This window comes from Hemiscyllium ocellatum, chromosome 11 (assembly GCF_020745735.1).
Source record: "Hemiscyllium ocellatum isolate sHemOce1 chromosome 11, sHemOce1.pat.X.cur, whole genome shotgun sequence".
In the NCBI taxonomy this organism is placed as follows: Eukaryota; Metazoa; Chordata; class Chondrichthyes; order Orectolobiformes; family Hemiscylliidae; genus Hemiscyllium; species Hemiscyllium ocellatum.
The window spans coordinates 18,016,590-18,040,984 of NC_083411.1; the positions used below are offsets into that span (position 1 = coordinate 18,016,590).

Here is a 24,395-nt window from a genome sequence, read left to right on the forward strand (position 1 = left end):
AAATGTTGTCCAGACCTTGCTGGTGTGATGAAGGCACATGATATATTAGGAAACTTGGGTCCTAAAATACACAGAACAACATACTGCTTTAAACTTGATTAGTAATTTTTATTGTGCTGAAGAGTGAAGGAAGTAATTTTAATTTCATTCATATTCTGAGCATGGTGACACGTTGTCTGAAGTTTGCATTATATGCATCTTTAAAACCCTTAAGGCAAATAGTTCAGTCCCTTAGGAACAAGAGTAGAAGAGAAAATTTAAAAAAACACTATTGCCTAGCTCCAGCAGCCCACAGTCTCAAAGGCAGAATCATCCAGGTGGTCAGGCAGTATGTGCAAGTTGATTCAGAGCAAAAAGTAGAATACAAAAAAAAAGTAGCAAGTAGTACAGAACAAAAACTCCAGAAGCTGAGGGTATGGAAAATTCAAGTATTTGCTCTGAAAGTATCTAGAATTCAGTAAGAAAGAGAACTCCAGAAACAAATTTCAAATGTATCAACTGAATAAGCTGATTTAAAGTGAATGAAAGATGATCCCTCACTGGGGCTTTGTATAAGCAGGGTTATGCTGAAGGTAAAAGGGTTGAATCTTTACTTGTGATAACTGTGGCTAGATGGTTTTGAATAATTCGTACATAGAGAACAATAGTTTGTTGCTTTTCTTTTTTGTGATAAACTTTGATTACTTTTTTTTCCCCCAAAGTACCTTGGTTATTTCTTGGAAATATATTCAGTGAATGCTCACCAAGCTAAAAAAAATAGCAAAAATAGAACCTATGGTCAAGTCAGTTTTCACTTTGACCAGTATTACTATCAGATAGTATCACATTAGCTGCATGCAGGCATGGATTAATTCATTAACTAAGAAGTAGTGATTAGAATTAAGCACTCCCCTACTTAGAGTCAAATGTACAGCATGGAAACAGACCGTTTGGTCCAACTTGTCCATGCCAGAGATACCCTAACCTAATCTAGTCCCATTTGCCAGTACTTGGCCCATTTCCCTCCAAACCCTTCCTATTCATATACCCATCCAGATGCCTTTTAAATGCTGTAATTGAACCAGTCTCCACCATTTCATCTGGCAGCTCATTCCATTTATTTACCACCCTCTGTGTGAAAAGGTTGCCCCTTAGGTCTCTTTTATATCTTTCCCCTATCACCCTAAACCTATGCCCTCTAGTTCTGCACACCCCCACCTCAGGGAAAAGACCATCTATTTATCCTATCCATGCCCCTCATGATTTTATAAATTTCAAGGTCACCCCACTGCCTCCAGAAAACAGTCCCAGCCTATTCAGCCTCTCCTTATAGCTCAAATCCTCCAACCTTGACATCATCATCTACTTCTGACGGAGGAAAGATAATTGACAGTCAGAGTTGAAGACAGTTGAACTGAAGATGATATTAAGAGGAACTTGGCAGTTATACCATAGTGGCAATGTCCCTATATCAGAGCCAGGAGGACCTGTTTCAAGTCCCATCTGCTCCAGAGCTAAGCAATAACATTTTTGAATTGATTAGAAAATATCTATTATGAGGAATGTTGGGCTCTTGTGCTACTTCTCAGCCAGGAAGCCTGAGTTGAAGGTACTACAATTTTTGGTCAATGTATGATTCACAAGTAACTTGCCATTTCTGAACTTGTGATCTTAATGACAGGTGTATTTTGCTAACTCAGTATGAGAAACTTAGATTAGTTTCCCTACAGGCCATTTGGCCCAACATGCCCATACCAACTATCCAGAGGAACCCACCCAGACCCATTCACCTACCCTATCTTTACCTCTGACTACTGCAACTACCACTATGGGCAATTTAGCATGACCAATTCACCTGACCTGCACATCTTTGGATTGTTGGAGGAAACCCATGCAGACACAGGGAGAATGTTCAAACTCCACACAGACCAAGGCGGGAATTGAACCCAGGTCCATGGTGCTGTGAGGCAGCAGTGCTAACCACAGAGGCACTGCGTTGCCCTTTACTCCTTAAAATATCTCTATGACTTGCAAGCTACAATATCAGTATGATAGACAGTCCCAGCCTACTCAGCCTCTCCCTGTGGCTCAAACTCTTCAATTCTGGCAACATTCTTGTAACTTTTTGGATGTAGGTTTGCTTGCTGAGCTGGAAGGAAGGTTCATTTCCAGATGTTTAGTTACCTTACTAGGTAACATCTTCAGTATTTCAGTACCCACACAAATAGAAAGCAGGAATTTTCAACATTGCTTCACCTGAGGCCCACTGAAGATTACACCTAGGCGGGTAACGAAACGTCTGGAAATGAACCTTCCAGCTCAGCAAGTAAACCTACATCCAAAACCTTAACGTGAGCTACAAATCTTCTCAAAACTCACTAGTCCTTGTAAATCTTTTGAACCCTTTCAAGTTTTAAAACATTGTTCCTATAGGAGGGAGATCAGAATAGCACATGATATTCTGGAAGTGGCCAAACCAATGTCCTGTACACATGCAACATGACCTCCCTACTCCTATACTCAATGTTCTGACCAATAAACAGAAAGCATATCAAACACTCTCTTCATTATCCTGTCTACCTGAGACTCCACTTTCAAGGAACTATGAACCTACACTCCAACATCTTTTTGTTCAGCAACACTGCCCAGTGTTGAATAATTTTTAACTCATCTTGGAGAAAAAATGATACTTCCTTCATGGAGTAGATTAAAGAAATCAACTTTATTTATTATTCATCTCATCTTTCCACTATCCCCAAATCTAAATATTTCCAGAAAATTATTATACTTTTCATTACACTGCAAATGCAGGCTTCAAAGAAATTCAGCAAGTTGCCTTGAGCGTTCTAGCTTAATTCCTTCATGTCCCATGGCAAGTTACCAGCAGTACTGATGAAACTGGACTATTGGTCAATTTCAAGCTGGCACCCCATTTCCCCAAGGCCAGTTCCTTATTCATGAGCAAATTACTGCAGATCGAGGGATTTCCTTTCCTCAAACAAGAGCCTGCCAGCACTCTGATTGGTTGGATGCATGGTCTCTATTTTTCCCTGCATGGGGCAAAGCTAATTGCAGGTCTGATGGGAATATGCCCTTAAATTAGTCATTAGTCAGGACCAGAAGATGCTGCCAATGGAATCCCAAGAAAGGTGGCTTAACAGGTAAAAGAGGTTTAATGTGTATAGTCATTTCTAAGGTAGAGGGGCTTAAGAGTTTTGTTCTTGAGGAGAAACATGATAACAGATTCAAAGGAAGGCCGCCTGGGTTTTGGTGGGAGGGAAAGCGATGTGACATTTATACACAAAGATGGAGAATCTGTGTAGTCAGCAGTTATTAGGAATGAGTAGGGAGCAGGAAGGTGGGCTCACTGATAAGGAGAGTTTGGACAGGAGAGTTTGGAAGAGGAGAACAAGGAGGCAGAATTGATTTAATGGTTAATCAAGTGGAAACCTTAGAGGAAGTGGTGGGTTGGTGGCAGACAGGGTGGAGGAGAGGGGGTGGGAAGAGAGGAAAGCAGAAGAACAAACAGTCTTGATTTTTGTAATACAAAAAGAAAAATCCATGAACTCACTGCATTTATTGTTGGAGTTAAGGCTTCTAAGAGAAGCGGGACAGTGAAGAGAAGCTCCCCATTACCACTGTCTTCCTGGATATCTTAGAATAGCAGACAGTTTTTGAGTGATGGAACCCATTGTGTGATAATGCTTTATGAGATTTAGTCAGATCTTGTGAAGAATTGCTAATCTATTTAACAATTAACTTTTTCCTGCTGGTTAAATGCTTTGTCTTCAACAGTTAAAAAAGGATTAAAGTCTAATGGATTTGGAACAATATAAAAATCCAACATTTTATCGAAAAATTGGATTAATCTTTCAGTACAATTGCTGTAAAGCTTTGTGGTCCATAGAAACTATTCCACTCAGACAGAGCTTCACAAGCTCAAAAAAGAAATTAATTTCAACAAAACAATGAGCACATGACTTAGAAAATAGTTCAATTTTACAAACTTGATGCAAAGAAAAATCTATATTCCTTAAAGTGCAATACGAACAAGTTTGTTTTCTTTACCCTGTACTCCATGGAGAAGAGTCTGATGCCTCACCCTGAGTTAACATGTGTATATTAGGACCATGGGGGCTTCCCACTAGAACAGTAGGTGTTGTCGGTGTCCGTTGAGGTGTACTAATTATCTAAATAGGAAATGGAAGAAATAGAAAGGGATTAAAAATTGTTTAAACAAACAAGACAGTTTAAAGATAACAGCACCATCTTGAACTTCTCAAATTGAAATTGATTCTCAATGAGATCATATTAGCTTAAAGATTAAATACATAGTAAATTGTATATTCTATGTAGAAAAGCCAGAAAACAACATGGCGATGCATGGCATTTCAAGAGCAATGAGTAGAGGGGTTCTCTTGTGCAGAACAATTTGCGAAGATGTATGGTATAACTTTTTTTTTTCAAATGAACTCCTAGTCTTACAGTGTATGAGAGTATACAGATATATTATTGTATGGTACACTGAAAGCATCACATGATGTTTCACACAGAAAGGAAAAGGCCTGGTCTTTGATTTCTCCATCAATGGTCGATTAGGACTAACTTCGTTGAACAGAAGAATGTTAGAGCATGGAATGTTTAAGGTAGAAATCGTTTCAATGCAAGGTAAAATTGGATAAATATTTGAACTGTGGGAGGAAAAAATGGCCATAGTTGGAAAGTTAGGATTTGCTTCAATTGACTTAGCAAGCAACATCCTTTTATTTGCAAATTGCTATGCCTTATCCTTTTCTGAGCTATCCTTAACTAGGTTTTCTTGTAATAAACACAACCCCAGGAACAAAACAAAAAGGGACTTCTTTTCTGGTCTTTGTCAAAGCTGATCAGAAGCCAATTACTGGAAGAACAAAAAAACAGTTTAGGCAACTCTCTGGAAGGAGCCCGGAAGTTAATAGCTCAAAAGTTTTTTATAAAAAAAGTGTGATAATTGGCTCAAATTAAAAAGTACTAAACCAAGCAATTTCAATCCTCTTTTTCCAACAATTTTAACCCTATCCCCAATTATATTTTTACCCCTTATAACATTCCCTGTAGAAATAAAATATCATTAATATCAAAAATCATCAACAGACATAAATGAAGATAATGAGTGCTGGTAGCCTAACCACCTAGGTGTATGTGAGAGCCAGCATAAGAAATGGTGGATAAATAGTGTATAGGGGAGAGAGCTGATAGTCAAGCTTAATGCATTCAGGAAGTGTTATGTTGAATAAAATCTCAGGGAGTCATAGTGTAACATGCCCAGTCACTATGCAGCAACAAGCATAACACTGACCCCTGTTTATAAAGTAGGAGAATATTACATGGTAAACACATTAAAGAATGCCATATTAAAAATGAAAACTATCAGGTTTGATAAGATCACAAGCGCAGTATTGCATCCTGTTTTATTTACTAAGATCATGAGAAACATTCCACTCATGAGTAACATTGCAGGTGATGTTTCCATACATCTGCTGCCTTCGTTCTTCTGAATGGTAGATTTAGAAGGTGCTGTTGGAAGAGATAAAATAAGGAGCCACAGTGCAACCTTTATATTATACACATTACTACAATTGGGCCTTGCTGGTGGGGTGAGTGAGTGTTTTACGTGACAGACATTTTTACCCTGGAGGGATTCACGCTATTTTGAGTGAAGATGGAGCTACACTCATCCAGACAAGTGGAGAATACTCTATTGCACTTCTAACTTAACTGCATTGTGGTTAACAGACAGGATTTTGGAAGTCTGAGCCAAGTAAGTATTGCTAGAGTATTATCCAGCCCATGACCTGCTCTCAAAGCTACAGTATTTATATAGCTAGTCCAGCTCAGTTTCTGGATTAGTGGTGCTAGAAGAGCACAGCAGTTCAGGCAGCATCCAAAGTGCAGCAAAATCGACGTTTTGGGCAAAAGCCCTTCATCAGGAATAGGGCTTTTGCCCGAAACGTCGATTTTGCTGCACTTTGGATGCTGTCTGAACTGCTGTGCTCTTCCAGCACCACTAATCCAGAATCTGGTTTCCAGCATCTGCAGTCATTGTTTTTACCAGCTCAGTTTCTGGTCAATAGTAACCTGAAGACTCTTGATATTGGATTTTAGCAATGCTATTTCCACTGACTGTCAAAGGGAGATTCTCGCATGTTGAAGGTGGTAGTTGTCTCACAAGTGCCAGACAATGTCACTTGACCCATCAACCAGTTCCGAATATTGCCCAGGTCTTGCTGCATGTGGACAAACTGCTTTTGTAGGAATATCTGTGAATGGTACTAAGAAATGTGCAATATTCAGCAAATATCTCTGTGAAGAAGGAAGATCATTGAGAAAGCAGCTGAAGATGGTTAGACACGTCAACACTCAAGGATTCCTGCAATAAAGTCTTGTGCTGAGATGATTGATCTCTAACAGTCCCAACCTCCTCAATTTGTGCTGAACATTATGCAAGCAGTGTAGATTTCCCTCCTGATTTTCTATGGCATTAATTTTAGTGAAGGTCCTTCATACCATTCTCTGTTTAATGCTTCCATGATATCAAGTGCCATTTTCTCATATCATTTCTAGAGTTCAGTTCCTTGGCTTATATTTTGACCAAGGCTGTGAATGGGGTCAAGAGCTAATTGCTCCTGCTGGAATGCAAACTGAATTTCACTGAGAAAATTATTGCTGTTTAGATGCCAAATATTAGCTCCGTTACAGACTCCTTCCATTGAGTTGCTATTGCTTGAATCAACAACAATTAACTTGATTTTAGTAAACAAGACAACTGGGCAAATTTTCACATTACCAGGTCGATGCCAATGTGGGCCTTTTGTTGTATAGTGGTTGCGTCCCTACCTCTGAGTCAGGCATTTCCAGTTCAAGTCCCTCATACTCCAGAGATGTGACATAACACATCTGAATAGGTTATCCTAAAAATATCTAGAAGCCAGTGTTGGGGTTCCTTTGGTGTTGTGGTTGTGCCCCTAATTCTAGGCCAGGAGAACCAGGTTCTAGCTCCACCTACTCCAGAGGTAGGTCACACATCTCTGAACAGGTTGATAAGAAAATAAGTAGTTGCCAGTGTTGTAATTGTGCTGGAATAGTTTGGCTAAGGGCACATTAATTCTGGAACACGTTCAGTACTGCTGACAGAATGTTGTGATGGCCTACAGTCTTTGCAGCAACCTGTGTCTTCAGTACTTTCAAATTATAAGAATTGAAGTGGATTGGTTGAAATCTGGAATTTGTGATGTTGGGGATTTTAGGACAATTCAGAGGTGGATTAACTACATGATGCTACTCGCTGAAGAGGTTGTAAATACTTCACCTCATCCTTATTGCTGATATACTGGGCTCACCAGTTATTGGGGATGGGGACATTTGTGAGACTTCGTCCTCGAATTCCATGATTGATTGTCCACCATCATTCATGGCTGGACGTGAAAGGACTGCAGACCTTAGACAGATCTGATCCACTGGCAGTAGAATCACTTAGCTCCATACACTGCATGCTGTTTCTAATCTTTGGCATTCTAGTCAATACTGTATCCAGCTTCATCAAGCTGTCAACCTTTTTTTGGCATGCTGAGTGCTATTCTTGGCATGTCCTCCTGCACTCTTCAAAAAAAAACACACACCAATCTCCTGCCTTGAAAGCAACAGTAGAGTCGAGGATTTGTTAGGTAGTGCGTTTTGGAATGGACTTGCAAACTATAGAAGTGAAGAATAAAAATATGCAAGCGCATTAGGAGATAGGTGGCTGTAAAGCAGGTAAGTCAAAATAGATAGAATGTCTTTTCGCATTCTTACTCATCTTGCAAATGTTCCACATTTGCTAATCTAGGTAATCTTCTGCAGAAGCTTCATGGAGGACAGATGGGCATCTAATCATCTCCTCTCCCTTTCGTATTAGAGTGAGGGCTTGAGCTCAGTTACAATATTTTTATCATTACTGGTCGTATAATCACATCACTATCAAGATTACCTACTTGGTAAGGTTATCAAGAGAGCTACCAACACTCATTGAACCTTCAGAACAGGTGAGATAATGGGAAAGATATGCCATCATACTGCAACAGTCAACATTTGTCGTTTGAAAGCAGCATCCTTACCATCTGAGGAGCGTTACTAACATTTGATAGCCCCAGTGTTTTTGGCAAAATTTGTTTCCCTGGGGTGGTGAGATGCGAAGATGCTACTGTCACTAATGCAACTGTAAAGAGAAAGAGAGAGGTTGCAAGCACCAGCATCATCTTCTGGTATTCACATTACCAATGGAAACATTTGGTAGTTCAAGATGCTCTAGCATCTGTATACTTGTCAATTACAAGAAATAAAAAAAGAAGCCTGTGAGATACTACAAGATGGAGGCAAACAAGGTTCATAATTTTGTAACAACAAACATAACTTGCTGTGCAGATGTGTTTTCTTTTAATTAATGAAGTCTATGGATGCCAACAATTTCCAAAACAACTAATAAATTACTTACAAAATTTTAGTCTTGGATCACATGGTTTATTGGCAGATACCAATAGTTGGATGCAACAAAAGTACTACACATATTGCACAGGTTAACCTCGTTTTTAGTTTTAATGCAAAATCTCATGCTCCAGTCAAAAGATACTACTCAGCATTTAGAGCAGAGACTATCATCCCTGGGAAACACGGCAAATTTCAGAAGATTTACCACAAAATGTGAACAAGCCAAATAACTAGGTGTGGCATTATAGTCATGCTTTTTCTTAATTTTCATTTTCCTCAGAATTAGACCATAAAATGGGTGAATTATCTCTGTAGAGGACACCACTGATATCCTCTAGAGCCATAACAGATCAGAAACAACTCTATCCATCTGCCTGTCTAGATAAAAGACTGACTGAAAAATCAATCTGTTCCGTTCATTCATTGAGCAGTCTTCAGCAATTATTGTATTAGACCATCAGGATACTAAGTCAATAGTGGATTCAGTTCAGTGTTAAGTAATTCAGGCAGAATGATGCATTATGGTGCCAAATGACTGTACAATTTGATGGACAGTTACAATGCCTCTGCTTGGGATGTGCACAAAATATGTATTGAGAAGTGTTTGTATGTGTATGTATGCATGCGTGTGGTGGAGGTGGAAGAGAACCACACTCTGCCATTCTTGCACATAATCTTTCAATTAGATTTGGAGCACAATTAGCTGAGGTCTGGGTGCAGGTTATCAATTCATTGAAGAGCAATGGAGAAAATGCAGCCAGTCCTTGCATATCAGTTTGGTCAATAGTTCATTTTCTTTATACTACCATCTGACTTTCATTAATTAAAAAGGCAGAACCAGTTAGGTAGTGAACCTCATTGTAGCTACCAATTTTTTCAAAGCCAAATTAAGCTTGCAGAACTCATTAAATTTGAACCTTCCAACTGAAAGGAATGGAATGTGCTTCCCCCCAAACCGATTCATTTTACCAAGTGAAATACATATTAAATGTCAAGTTATTGAAAACCACATCAATACTTACTTTTTGCTGGACTAACATTCTGATCTGTGAAAACTTTGATTTCGCCATTACTTTCTAGGATCCCAATCTATGAAAAAGAACATGAATATTACAAATAGCAATTTTACTTTAGTACGGTTTAGCGAATACTAGTGAAGTTTGAACAATTTATTTTACAACATTTTGTTATTTCCCTTCATTCCTTTAGGTATCAATTTCCAAAAAAAAAAATCTCAGGAAATATACAATTTGCTCAGAGGCCTACACTACAGTGCTATATTATTATTTTGAAGGCAGGCATTAGTAATTTTTTTTCCCTTCCAGTTTTGAAGACTATTTTCCTTAGTCACGTAGCATTAATGGAGAAGTTAATTTATGTGGAACTGTCAGTGCAAACTGAAGTCATGCCACGAAATTGCTCCAGAATCTCAGTATGTTTGTTAGATATCATGTAAGAAATAAATATTTCTATGAAGCCCACGAGAATATGAAACAGAGACTAACACACTAACAAGCTGCAGATAGATATCTTAACAACAATTATGCTTGTGGCATTTTAGATAAACATTTCCTTATTGATTTTTTTGTATATTCTGACATAGGATTTAGATATCACCGACTATGACAACCTTACTGTTTATCCATAACTGCACCTCAGAGGGTGACAGTGAGCCTTCTTGCAGTTTCATTCTATATGGCATAGGTTCACAAATGCCATTAGGAAAGCGTTCGAGGAATTTGAGTGACAGTGACAAAGAGGCAAAAGTTCCAAGTTAAGATGGTTTGCAACTTGGAGGTTAACATAGATTCTGGGTTTGTATGAACCTGCTATCCTCACCCTTTTAGGTGGCAGGGATGTCAGGTTTGGAAAGCACTATTGAACGCAAGTTAGTGTCGTTGCATCTAGCACCTGGTATACATGATTGCCAACTTGCACTAGTGATGGAAATAGTAAATTTGAAGATGCTAAAATGCATGCCATTTAAGTTGGCTGCTTTGCCCTGGATGTTGAAGTGCTGTTGAAGCAACTGGACAGTATCCCATCACATGCCTGACTGATGCCTTGATACTGGTGGCAGAAGGAGACAAATAACACTGCAGTAATTCCAGCCAATGATCTGCTCTCATAGCTACAGTATTTACATGGCTGGCCTCTTTAGTTTCTGGTCAGAATGTTCATAATGGTGGATTCAGCGGTGGCAATTCTATTGACTGCCACGGGAAGACAGTTAACACTCTTGCTTATTAGAGATGGTCATCGCTTAGTAGTGGAGACAAATGTTAGTTGCTACTTTTCAGCCTCAGCCTGAAGGTCTGGTTGAATGTCAACACAGGCTGCTTCAGTATGGAGCTGAGGATTCATGAATGGAACAAAACAACGCAACTCACAGCAAATACCCCCAGTCTGACTTTATGATAGTAGGCAGTCAGTTATTAAACAGCTAAAAAGTGGTTGGGCTTAGGACTGTATCCTGAGGACCTATTACAGTTATGTCCTTCACTGACCTACAACTACAACAACCATCTTAATTTGTGAAGTATGACTCCACCAGTGGACAGCACACTCAACCCCTCGCTCCATTTCCATTGAGTCCAATTTTTCTCTGGCTCCTTGGTGTCATATTCTGTCAAATGTTACCTTGATGTAAAAGACAATTATTTTGGCTTCATCTCTGGAGTTCAGTTCTTTTGTTGATGCTTGGATCAGGATTGTTATTAGATCATGAGCGGAGTGTGCACGACTGAACCTGAATGGCGTGTCAATAAGCAGATTGGTGCTGAATACATGCTGCTTAATAATTTTGTTTATAATATATTCCATCATTTTTCTGGGGCTCAAGAGGAGACCAGTAGGGTGCCAATTGGCCATGTCAGACTTTCTCAGCTTTGAGGACACAACATACTTAGTAATTTTTCATATTCTTGGCTAAATGCCAGTATTGTAGCTGTACTGGAACAATTTGGATGTACCCTATAGCTACTGCAGAGGCACATCTTCAATACAAATGTTGGAATGCTGTCAGGCTTATAGCCTTTACAGTATCCAGTGCGTTCAGTTGTATGTTGATATACCGTAAATAGAAATTGGTTGAAGGTTGCATTTGTGACCTCAACAGGAGACCAAAATTATCATTAACCAACATTTATAGTTGAAAACTAATTGATTTCATACTGATGTGCTAGATTCCCCCAATCACTAAGGAAGGGGATATTAGAGAGTCTTTGCATCTTCTTCACTGTTCAGTTATCTGCCACCACTCAATTCAATGTAGCAAGTCTTTCAGGTCTGATCAACTGATGTAACTTCTTTAAGCTCTAACTAATGCTTGCTGCTTCCACTGTTTATCTTGCAAGTTGCCTTTTGCAGCTGAAGCATTCACACAAACTTAAGCCAGAAGTGCCAAGTGGACGATCCATCTTGGCCTCCCTCCTGTGGTCCCAGCATCACAGATGCCGGTCTTCAGCCAATTTGATTCATTCAATATGATATCAAAAACACTGTAGACACTGGATACTGCAAAAGCTGTGGGCTCTAACAACAATCTCCCAGACCATCCATAACCTCATCACCTCAGGGGATTTCACATCCACTGCCTCCAACCTCACAGTCCCACAACCCCGCACCGCCCGTTTCTACCTCCTGCCCAAAATCCACAAACATGACTGCCCCGGCCAACCCATTGTCTCAGCCTGCTCCTACCCCACCGAACTCATCTCTGTATAAGTCGACACGGTCCTGTCCCCCTTAGCCCAAGAACTCCCCACCTATGTTCGGGACACCACCCACGCCCTTCACCTCCTCCATGATTTTCGCTTCCCCGGTCCCCAACGCCTTATCTTCACCATGGACATCCAGACCCTGTACACCTCCATCCCCCATCACGAAGGACTCAAAGCCCTCGGCTTCTTCCTTTCCCACCGTACCCCAACCAGTACCCTTCCATTGACACCCTCCTTCAACTGACTGAACTGGTCCTCACCCTGAACAACTTCTCTTTCCAATCCTCCCACTTCCTCCAAACCAAAGGAGTAGCCATGGGCACCTGCATGGGTCCCAGCTATGCCTGCCTCTTCGTAGGATATGTGGAACAGTCCATCTTCCGCAGTTACACTGGCACCAACCCCTACCTTTTCCTCCGCTACATCGATGACTATCGGCACTGCCTCATGCTCCCACAAGGAGGTTGAACAGTTCATCCACTTTACCAATACCTTCCACTGACCTCAAATTTACCTGGACCGTCTCAGATTCCTCCCTCCCCTTCCTAGAGCTCTCCATTTTTATCTCAGGCAACCGAATCAACACAGACATTTACTATAAACTGACCAACTCCAACAGCTACCTAGACTACACCTCCTCCCTCCCTGCCCCCTGTAAAAACGCCATCCCATACTCCCAATTCCTTTGTCTCCGCCGCATCTGCTCCCAGGAGGATCAGTTCCAATACCGTACAACCCAGATGGCCTCCTTCTTCAAAGACTGCAATTTCCCCCCAGATGTGATCGACGATGCCCTCCACCGCATCTCCTCCATTTCCCGCTCCTCCACCCTTGAGCCCCGCCTCTCCAATTGCCAAGAGGACAGAACCCCACTGGTCCTCACCTACCACCCCACCAACCTCCAGATACATCGTATCATCCGTCGTCATTTCCGCCACCTCCAAACTGGGGAGATATATTTCCCTCCCCTCCCCTATCAGCGTTCCAAAAAGACCACTCCCTCCGTGACTCCCTCATCAGGTCCACACCCCCCACCAACCTCCACTCCTGGCACCTTCCCCTGCAACCGCAAGCAATGCAAAACTTGCGCCCACACCTGCCCCCTTACTTCCCTCTAAGGCCCCAGGGGATCCTTCCATATCCGCCACAAATTCACCTGCACCTCCACACACATCATTTACTGCATCCGCTGCGCCCGATGTGGCCTTATCTTAGCCTGCTGGACGCACTTTCCTCATTCCTGAAGGATTCTCCTGCTCCTTGGATGCTGCCTGACCTGCTGCACTTTTCCAGCAACACATTTTCAGCTCTGATCTCCAGCCCAGTAATATTAAAGTCTTGGGCTCCAGAATGTTTCACTCCCTTAGCCAAGGTGCAATATTAGCATCTACTTGACAATGTGGAAAAACTGCCCAGGTATGTCCTATATGCAAAAGAGATGCCCAAATCCAACCCACCCATCAATTTACTCTTGATAATCAGTAAAATGATGGATGGTGTCATCAACAGAGCTAAAGCAGCACCTGGTCAGCAACAACCTGTTCACTTATGCAGAGTTTGGATTCTACCAAGGCCATTCAGTTCTTCAGATATTTAGATTACTTACAGTGTGGAAACAGCCCTTCGGCCCAACAAGTCCACACTGACCCGCCGAAGCGCAACCCACTCATTCCCCTACATTTATCCCTTTACCTAACACTACGGACAATTTAGCATGTTCAATTCATCTGACCTGCACATCTTTGGACTGTGGGAGGAAACCGGAGCACCCGGAGGAAACCCACGAGGGAGTCTATTTTCAAATGCAACAAGATCTGAACAATATCCAGGTTTGGGTTGACAGGAGGCAAGTAACAGGCGTGCCACACATTTGCGAGGCAATGGTCATCTCCAATAAGAGATAATCTAACCAACATCCCTTGATATTCAATGGTGTTACCATCACTGAATCCCCCACTGACAACATCCTAGGAGGTTACCATTGACCAGAAACTCAACTGCACTTGCCATACACATTCGGTGGCTACATGAATAGAACAGAGGCTAGGAACGTACCTCTTGACTCTCCAAACCCTATTCATCATCTACAAGGCACAAGTCAGGAATGTGATGGAATGCTCCCCACTTCCCTGGATGAGTGCAGCTGCAACAATTTGCAAGAAGCAGGATACCATCCAGGACAAAGCAGCACATTTGATTGGAACCACATACACTAGGTTCTTTCACCACTTCAGGAGCAGCAGCAGTGTGTACTATCTACAAAATATCGTAGAAATTCACTGAAGAATATCAGACAGCACCTTCAAATCCACAACTACTTCCATCTAGAAGAACGGCAGGAGATACATGAGAACACCATCATATGTAGTTTTTGCTCCAAGCGACTCACCATATGGACTTGGAAATGGATCTCCAGTCCCTCAATGTTGCCGAGTTAAAATTCTGGAAAACCTTTCCCAAGGGTATTGTAGTTCTACCTACAGCAACATTCTCTGAAGATTGGGGAAAATATTTCATCCTCACTAACACCACCCCAGATCCCTACTGTACTCACTGTATACCCATGACTGCGTTGCTAAATACCTGACTAATACCATTTACAAGTTCGTTGATGAGACCACCATAGTCAGTCAAATCTCAGATGGCGACGAAACAGACCACAGACAGGAGGTGGAAGACCTGGAAAAATGGTGCACTGAGAACAACCTAGCTCTCAATGCCAGCAAAACCAAGGATCTCATTATTGACTTTCAGCAGGATTTTACTCATGCCCCCTACACATTAATAGCACAGAGGTGGAACAAGTTGAGTGTGTCAAACTCCTGGGAGTGGTTATCAACATTCCTTGGACTCTTCACGTGGACACACTGGTTACAACTGCCAAAAACATCTCCTCTTGCTCAGGCAGCTGACAAAATTTGGCACGATGGTGAATACCCTTGCCAACGTTTACAGGTGTGCCATTGAGAGAATTCTGTCTGAATGTATCACTACCTGATCTGGCAACTGCACCATTCACAATCGGAGACAGATACAGAGTGGTGAACTCGGCCCAGATGATCACAAAGGCCAACCTCCCATCTCTCGATTCCATCTACCAGGCCCGCTGTCAAGGAAAGACTGCCAGTATTCTCAAAGATCCATCTCACCCTGGCAATGCTTTACTACAACCTCTACCACTGGGAAGAAAGTACAGAAGCCTGAACACACGCACCAGCCAATTTTGTAACAGCTTCTACCCTACTGTTAGAATACTGAATGGGTTACACTCTTAACATTCGCCTGCACCTGTGTTTTAATTTTTGCCACATTTTAAAAATTATTTATTTTTTTTCTTATCTATGCTAGTTAACTATGTGACCTGCCTGCATTGCTCCCAAGACAAAGCTTTTCACTGTGCCTCGGTACGTGACAATAAATTCAATTCAATTCAAGAACATAGCTCACCATCACCTGCTCAAAGGACAACTAAGAATGGGCAATAAATACTGACCAGCCAGTGATGCTCATATCCCAAGAGCAAGTTGGAAAAAAGGCTTCACAAGGTCGACAGCATATTTTTAGATGTATCTGATACTGCATTTAGCATACCTTTCTACATTTCAACAGACCCCTGGACAACCTCCCACATCTCAACTTGCATAAACTTAGGGTCATCCAAAGCTCTGCTGCCCATGTTCATTGCTCCAAATCCCATACATCAATTACTCATTATTACTGCCCAACATTGCCTCAATTTTTCTCATTTTCACAACCGTCCATTGCCTCTCTCATCTCTAATCTTTAGCAGCCCCACAAAAATATATCTACATTCCTAATTCTGGCCATTTTTAACCTTTGTTTTCTAAAAAAAAATCTATTAACCTACATCATCCAGAAAATCACCCATGCTTCCAGATGGAAATAGGCCAACAAGTCCACACCGACCCCAAGAGTAACCCACCCAGACCCATTCCCCAACCCTATATTTACCCCTGACGAATGTACCGAACACTATGGGCAATTTAGATTAGATTCCCAACAGACCTTTCGGCCCAACAAGTCCACACCGACCCTCCGAAGAGTAAGCCACCCAGACCCATTTCCCTCTGACTAACGGACCTAACACTATGGGCAATTTAGCATGGCCAATTCACCTGACCTGCACATCTTTGGACTGTGGGAGGAAACCAGAGCACCCGGAGGAAACCCACGCAATCACAGGGAGAATGTGCAAACTCCACACAGACAGTTACCTGGAGGCTGGAATTGAACCCAAAACCCTGGCACTGTGATGTAGCAGTGCTAACCACTGAACCACCGGCCCACCCAATTTCAACTGAATAGTTTATGTGCAAAGCCCATTAAGGACGCTGTGGATTTCAAGTACGATACCATTGGTGACTCTGCTTTCAGCAGCAAGGCCTTTTCTAGAATTCATACTCTAATCCTCTTCACATCACTTTCCTTTTTGGATAAAACTTAAAATCTGTCTCTTTAAACTAAATAGTTAAACTCATTATCACCTCAATTGGGGGTGTAAATCCTTGTTTTTTAAAACAAAGGACCAGTGAGAGATTGGAGGAGCTGCTCCTCATGGATTTTAATCTTTCTCACATACCCTGGTGATTTTTCTCACTGGTTTTTCAGGATTTGTTTTTGGAGCTTGAGGGCAAATTTGCCTGCTTCCCCTGCATATCTTGTAACCTGGAGTGAACCATCATGGTACATGTTGTAATGTTAGAGTCACTATACAAATACAAATAATCACATTTGTAAAATAAGGGTAAACCAAGAATTTATAGTCATTACATAGCATACAAATATAATAGAACCACAACAGCATATCAGAGTCAAGAACTCAACTTCTACAGGTCTCAAACGTTAAGCAAATAGCAATTTAATACAATTAAATCATTGTTAAAAATAATATAGCCTTATTATGATATGAAATGGGCTACCCCAAAAGGTTGGAAAGGACAAATTCAATATTAAAGATGCCAGTGATGGAAGGCTTGAGCTCTCAGGAGAGGCCGAATAGGCTGGGTTATTTTCCTGGGAGCATCGGAGGCTGAGAGGTGACCTTATAGAAGTTTATAAAACCATGAGAGGCACGGATAGGGTGAATAGTCAAGGTATCTTCCCCAGGATAGGGGAGTCCAAAGCTAGAGGGCATAGGTTTAAGATGAGAAGGGAAAGATTTAAAAGGGACCTAAGGGGCAACGTTTTCACACAAAGCGTGGTGCGTGTATGGAATGAACTGCCAGAGGAAGCGGAGGAGGCAGGTATAATTACAACATTGAAAAGGCATCTGGATGGGTGAATGAATAGGAAGGGTATAGAGGGATACAGGTTTAACACTGGCAAATGTGAATAGATAAATTTAGAAAATGTTGTGGTTCTGTTCGCCGAGCTGGGAATTTGTGTTGCAAACATTTCGTCCCCTGTCTAGGTGACATCCTCAGTGCTTGGGAGCCTCCTGCGAAGCGCTTGACAGGAGGCTCCCAAGCACTGAGGATGTCACCTAGACAGGGGACGAAACGTTTGCAACACAAATTCCCAGCTCGGTGAACAGAACCACAACAACGAGCACCCGAACTAGAAATCTTCTCCCAAACTTTGAAATTTAGAAAATTTGGCTGGTATGGACGAGTTGGACCGAAGGGTCAGTTTCCATGCTATACATCTCTATGACTCTAAATTTACAAAGATATGGAGGGGAGAGAAAAACAGGGTGTTGGATAGATTTTTCAAACAAGCAGTCAGCAGAGATGAGCCATGTGCGTTCATCCTGCACTATGATTTTTGTGAATTCTATGCTAAGCTTACATATCTTTGAAGTCAACACATCCCATCTGTCCTATTGAAATGCAATGATGACCTACTCTTAGGTATATAATTTAGTACTTTATAGATGTGATGCAACTACTCAGTAAAGTTCCCAGTATATATTATATTCAAAGTAGACAGAAACAAAGAAAAACTACAAATGTAATTTGGGATTGCGGATCCTAGAAAACAGTCTGAGATTGGTACCTACAGTGTAATCAAGTCCGTGCTCAAGAAGGGAAGGAGGAGCAGGAAACAGGAAATTCTGGAACATTTTCCTACCTATATTTGTGCAATCAGATCTTGATGTCTGATGTGGGGAAATTAGCATCAACAATTAAGATGGTTATAACTTTGGACTTGGAAACATTCAAGATAACTGGGAAGAGTCAGCATGGTTTTATGGAAGATAGAATTCAAATAAACTGGTTAAATACAATTTAAGTCGTAACATGCTGTGGATAAAGGAGGTGTCCATTTGTGTTGTACTTGGATTCCAGATTTGATGGGGTACCACATAAAAGATTTGTGCAAAGCAAGAACTCAGTTTAGGGAGTATCATACTAGTGTGGATAGAAAATTGATTGACTCGCAGAAAAGAGAGTACACATAAATGGGTCTTTTCCAGATTGGTAGGCCATGATAAGTGAGGTTCTATAGGGGTCTGTGGATGGGATATCAACTTTGTACAATTTAAATCAATTACTTAGATGAGGGGATTGAAGGCATGGTGGTTAAATTTTCAGATGGCATGAAGCTGGGTAGGAAGATGCCTTCATGTCACAGGCTGATATAGAGATTAATTGAGTGGGCAAAGTGTTACTGGATTAGTAATCCACAACCCCAGGCTAATGTCAATGGGAAATGGGTTGCAATTCAATGTGACAGGTGGTGAGATTTGAATACAATAAAAAAAAATTGTTGATTGAGCTTTATATGGCAATCAGGTTCACTAAAGTCCTTTTGGGAAAGAAATCCTGCCATCTTTACCTGATTTGGCCTACGTATGACTGCAGACCCACGGCAATGTGGTTGAGCATTCAGAACGGGCTCATATTCCACGAACAAATAAGATAAAAGTCAGATGGGGTACAATATGGGAAAATGTGAAGCTGCTCACTTTTGCAAGAATAGAAAAAGCAGAATTGTGAACTAGAGTGATTTACATATTCTAGTTCATAAGTTACAAAAACTTAGCATACAAGTAAGGAAATAATTAAAGCTAATGCAATGCTATCTATTGTTAGAAGAGGAACAGAACATAAAACTAAGGATTTTATGATACAATTACAGTATTTGTCAGACCACATCTCTAACATGATGTACAGTTTTGGTCTCCCTACTTGAGGAAGGATGTAAGCATGTTAGAGACTGTTCGGGAGTGATTTATAAATTGATAGTCAACATGAGTGGTTTATCACAAGGACAGGTTGGGCTTGCTTTCACAGGGGTTAAAAGTGTAATGGGCAATTTCATTTATATATTCTTAAAATTATGATAAGATGGACATGGGACAAATGTTTCCTCTTCTGGTCTATTCAGAACTAGGGGACACTATTTTAAAAATTAGGGGCCCACCTTTCAGGACAGAGCTGTGGGCAAGTTTCTACTGAGGACTGTGGGACTTTGGAACTAACTGCCTCAGAAAGCTGAGGCGACAGAGTCATTGAATATTTTTAGAATAGAGGTCACTTGCTTGTCAAGAAAGGAATCAAAAGTGAGAGATAGATGGGAATGTGGAATTCTAAACAAATCAGCCATGATCTTACTGAATGGGCGAGCAGGCTTGAATGGCCTGCTTCTGCCCCTAATTTGTATATTCGTATGTACGTTGGCCTAACTTGTGAATCTCTGTTGATTTACTGCAGGTTTACCCCAGTTGCTAATGGGGCAATAATCCAACAGATAGCTGCTGCATTTTGAAAAGAAAGAGTAAGAACATTTTTGAGAAAAAAATTAGCTACGTGGTAAAATTCATTTAATGAAATAATTGAAGTACAAAATCAGCAACTAGCTAATAAACTAGTTGGACTTTTCTCCTATGGGTATAGAGAAGATATTTATCACTCCCAACCTCTCTTTGGAAGGTTAATAAAGTAAACTACTGATATTTATTGGTCAACACAACTTCAAGGTTATTGAGCAATTATAATTTCTGACACAATGATACAGCAAATCATTTGGATATAATGACATAGAACTATCAGTCTACAGGACTTAAAAGGCTAAAAGATGGCGAAGGACCATGAACCACACAGAGAAATGTTGTGATTGCAAAAACAGCAGGAATTACAGAGGAGTTTGCATCAAAATAGAATTTTCAAGGCTTACGATCACAAGAGTAAAGAGTAAACTGAGGGTTAAAAATTACAATGTATTTGATTTTATAAGTGTATGCATGTTGCACTTAAGCTCAAGTCAGATATGCCCTCACGTAGTGTGGACAGATCTTTCAACATATTGTATAGAAGTTTGCATTGCATTACTGGAACTGCTGTTTTTTTGATGTGACATTAACCCATTTATCGGTTCAATTGGATATTGAGATTCCATGGCTTCTGCCAGCTGTTGGATTGAGACAGATGTACAAGAAGAACAACTGAAACACAATGACACTATTTGAAGAAGCCTTCTTTTTATACTGGCTAATAAACCATATTCACCTCACACTGCAATAAGACCCAACAATTGTTCACCTCATGATCTTTGCGGATCTTGGCCACCTTGTTTGCTGACATAAATGCAAATAATTGGATGCAAAGTATTTTAACAAAATCCTAATGAATTGCAATAAGAGATATACTATAGAAAGTGAAAATTTTCTTCCATACTATAAAAGCAAATAAGGCCAAGGATACCTTTGGATTAATTCACGAATGTCAGCTAATGTCACTGAGTTTTGTTGGATAAAAGTTCACAATTAAGGCTGTTTTTTTTTCGCAAAAACATAAGACTTACATCTTTGGCCATGTTAATGGTTCTTTTATTGCTGAATTTTGGATAACTCGGTTGCCAAAATTAAAACATGCAGGATTCCACTGTAACAGCACCTAAAAATAAAAGATTGAAACTGAACAATTTTTTCAGTAAACTTATTTTATTCACAAGTTACAAAATATAACAAAGTCAGTGAACTTATGCCTTCATTTAACTCAACTTTTTAAAACTTCAATGCTCATTTGGCTTGCTACATTTAATGCTACATTACATAGCAAAACACTGCAATTTTCTTTATTTATGCAGTCAATTGCTCATTATATTGTGCACTTTCTAGTTCATTTTCAATGTTTGTACAAATATTACAAAGTGAAAATAATATAGAAATGAAAAACTGAAGAAACTTGGTAATTGTATACAAATAAAACTTAATTTGGAAATTACTGAAAATGATTGTTGGGGCCTAGTCTTCCAGAAGCAACTAGGCAAATTGTTAGATCAGGTTTGCACAATCTGCAGTTTACATTAGTCAAAAACCTACAGCAAAACCTGATCAACGTTATTACTTTAACGAACTAAGGTCAAATGTTAAAATAATACGAGAATACATCAAGACAAAACGTTAACAACCAGTTTCCTGCAGACCAGTTAGCATTAAGGCCCCGCCAGGCCTCATGGCCTATCCACCACATACACACGAATATGAAAAACAAATACATTTAATAATCGCTGTTTTTTTTAATTCGGCACTAATTCGGTACTTTCCACACCTTATACTCGCCGTCTTGTTAACGATCAGAACATTTAAAAGATTACACTTTTTACTTTACAAGCATGCTCGAAACAAACCTTCTGAGAGAGCTTATCCCTTTCATCAGAATATTCATTGCTCCCAAGATGTGGCTCCTTCAAGATTATACATACAGATACAAAACCTATGCACATTTACAACGTCAAGAAGTTTGGACGATAAAAAAAGTTTTAGATAAATTAGCCTGCAATTGCTTTTGTCTTTCGTGCTGATGCCTTGCATACTTACTCTGGTATTGTATTTGGAGGCGCTTCAATTCCCTTTTAAAATTGAAAACCTAGCGAAATTCATACATTTTAAACAATTCGGGTTGCATTTACAGTTCCCCTTACCCCCACTCCCCTTCAACTTGGGACACCTCCAACCTCGGCACTCTCCCCTCCCCTCCTCCTCCTCCTCATCTGGAGCCTGTAGGCCTTGAAGCCAGGGGCTCTCTTACTATAAACAACCTGAAGCCAAACCAACAGCAGATGGGACTCACACCAGTACTGAAAGGTTATAGCTGGGGGGGGGGGGAAAAAAACCACATTTCCCTCAACCACCCCCTCCCCACCAGACCAGGCCTCCTTCCTTAATTCGTGTCAAAAAGAAAATGAAGCAACAACAATAAAAACATTTCAGTCATTTTAACTCATTTCCAGGAAGATCACCGAGATAAAATCGAGACCAAAAACTTAAGAAAAGCTTAGTTTGAGGCCAAAATCAGGCCGATCACATATCCCTTTTCCTATTTTCTTAAGGAAAAAACAAGAGCGATATGAAGCGATGATACCTTTTCAACACATATCAATCTGTCGACTCCACAGGCGGCGCTTTCTCAAATTTTTTTCCTGTCTTTCCAGGAGGGTGAGAGGGGAGGGGGGGGGGGGACCGGGGTGAATGAAGAGAAATTTAAAATAAATATAACAGCGATTTATCAAGTGAAGAAGGGGGTGGAGGGGGAAGGGGGTGAGTGAGGGAAATGAAGCAAATCGCCGCTTCTCGCCCAGCACCTCAGACACATCAGGGGAATGGATTTAAAATTAAAATAAAACTCAGCTCCAATCCACTGGAATCACATTGTCATTATTCTCTGGGAGGCGGGAAGGGTCTAGTTTTTTTTTGTTTCTGTCAGTTTTTTATCGGTGTGCAGGGTGGGTTAAAAAAGAGGAGGAGGAGGAGGGGAAGGGAGGAGGAGGGTTGGCAGGCGAGGGTGTTCAGATGGTCCTAGGATGGGATAAGGTATGCTTTCCAGCCCGCTGCCGCCCCGTCTCCCTCCCCACCAGCCTTCACACCGATCCGGCCAAAATGAAGCTGCCTGCAGCCGCTCGCAACTGTTTTCATCCTCAACCGATCTTGGCGGTGTCCGGCTCGCGCCGCCTCGCCATTGGCTCCCCGCTCGGCCCCGCCTCCCTGGCCCTGGCCCATTGGTCCATCCGACGAGCCTTCCCCTCTCTTCTCCCACCCCCTCCCTCCGCGAAGGCGCCGGAGCCTCGCGATTGGCCCTCCCCGCGGCGGACGGCCGTCACCACCCACCGCTCTACCCGTCGCCCAGTGAAAATCGGGTTTACGGAGTTAAACCCCCTCCCCGGGCCTTCTCATCCATCGAGGTTGGCGATTGGCGGAGGCTGGGCCAGGGCGAGCGCGCGCGCAGCTTCCCCGTTGCCGGGCCGCGCCCCCTTGTTTTTGAAACTGTGTTGGACGTGACGAGCGCGCGAGTCCGTTCGTGTGTCTGAGGGATGTGTTTGTCAGCTTCAGGCATTCTGTCCAGGTAAGATAACGTTTATTCGCAACCACAGCCTGATAAAGAGGACCAATTTGGATTTCTCCTGGCGCATGTCTAGCTTAAAATGTGTTGCTGGAAAAGCTCAGCAGGTCAGGCAGCATCCAAGGAACAGGAGAATCGACGTTTCGGGCATAAGCCCTTCTTCAGGATTGAGGAAAGTGTGTCTTGCTTAGGCAACTGAGTCTAGATAGTGCTTGTGGATGTGGAGCACTAGACATGGCCATGGTCTGTACTGAAAACAACAAATGCTGCAGACCACAGCGGATCAGGCAGCATCCCTGGAGAGAGAGAGAAAGCTAATGTTTCGACTCTAAATCTCGGCGATGGCCACCAGACTACTCTGGCCCCTAGACATTATTAAGTTAAAAATCACAACTCCAAGTTATAGTCCGACAGGTTTATTTGGAAGCACTAGCTTTCGGGACGACCAACTGATGAAGGAGCAACGCTCCAAAAGCTAGTGCTTCCAAATAAACCTGTCTGACTATAACCTGGTGTTGTACGATTTTTAACTTTGTACACTCCCCACTGGCATCTCCAAGCCCAGATATCCTAGTAGCCGACAAACCTACCACCACACTGCAATAGCTCCTGATGAATTTTAAGGATCATGTACCTACAGCCAGCAGAACAAACGTCACACACAAAATACCCTGCAAGGGCTACAACAAATCTTACAAACGGGCAGTAAACTAGCCATCAGGACCCATGAGCAACAACTAGCCATCAAAAGACATGACCAACTATCAGTGGTATCCATACTCCCAGATGAAGAGGGACACTAGTTTAACTGAGACAGTACATCCAGGATGGCTAAACAAAAACATGGATGCGAATTTCTCAAGGCCTGGTATTCAAACGAACTCCATTT

The 24,395-nt window shown here is 41.4% G+C and overlaps 1 protein-coding gene across 3 annotated transcripts in view; it reads right to left on the bottom strand.

Moving 5' to 3' along the window:
- Positions 1-23,076, bottom strand: part of LOC132820373 (transcription factor Dp-1-like) — a 58,146-nt gene extending 35,070 nt beyond the window's left edge. The window contains exons 1-5 of one of the 3 annotated variants that reach the window (XM_060832438.1): positions 22,532-23,075; positions 20,970-21,061; positions 9,504-9,570; positions 8,112-8,212; positions 4,048-4,169 (exon numbers count right to left, since the gene is read on the bottom strand). In XM_060832438.1, coding sequence (XP_060688421.1) covers positions 4,048-4,169; positions 8,112-8,212; positions 9,504-9,570; positions 20,970-20,981 — 302 coding nt within the window. In that variant the 5' untranslated portion in view covers positions 20,982-21,061; positions 22,532-23,075. Of the gene's footprint in view, positions 1-4,047; positions 4,170-8,111; positions 8,213-9,503; positions 9,571-20,969; positions 21,062-21,987; positions 22,085-22,531 lie in introns of those variants that run through there. The other 2 variants (XM_060832439.1, XM_060832440.1) reach the window with 2 other exon arrangements.
- Between the last annotated feature and the right edge of the window lie 1,319 nt (positions 23,077-24,395).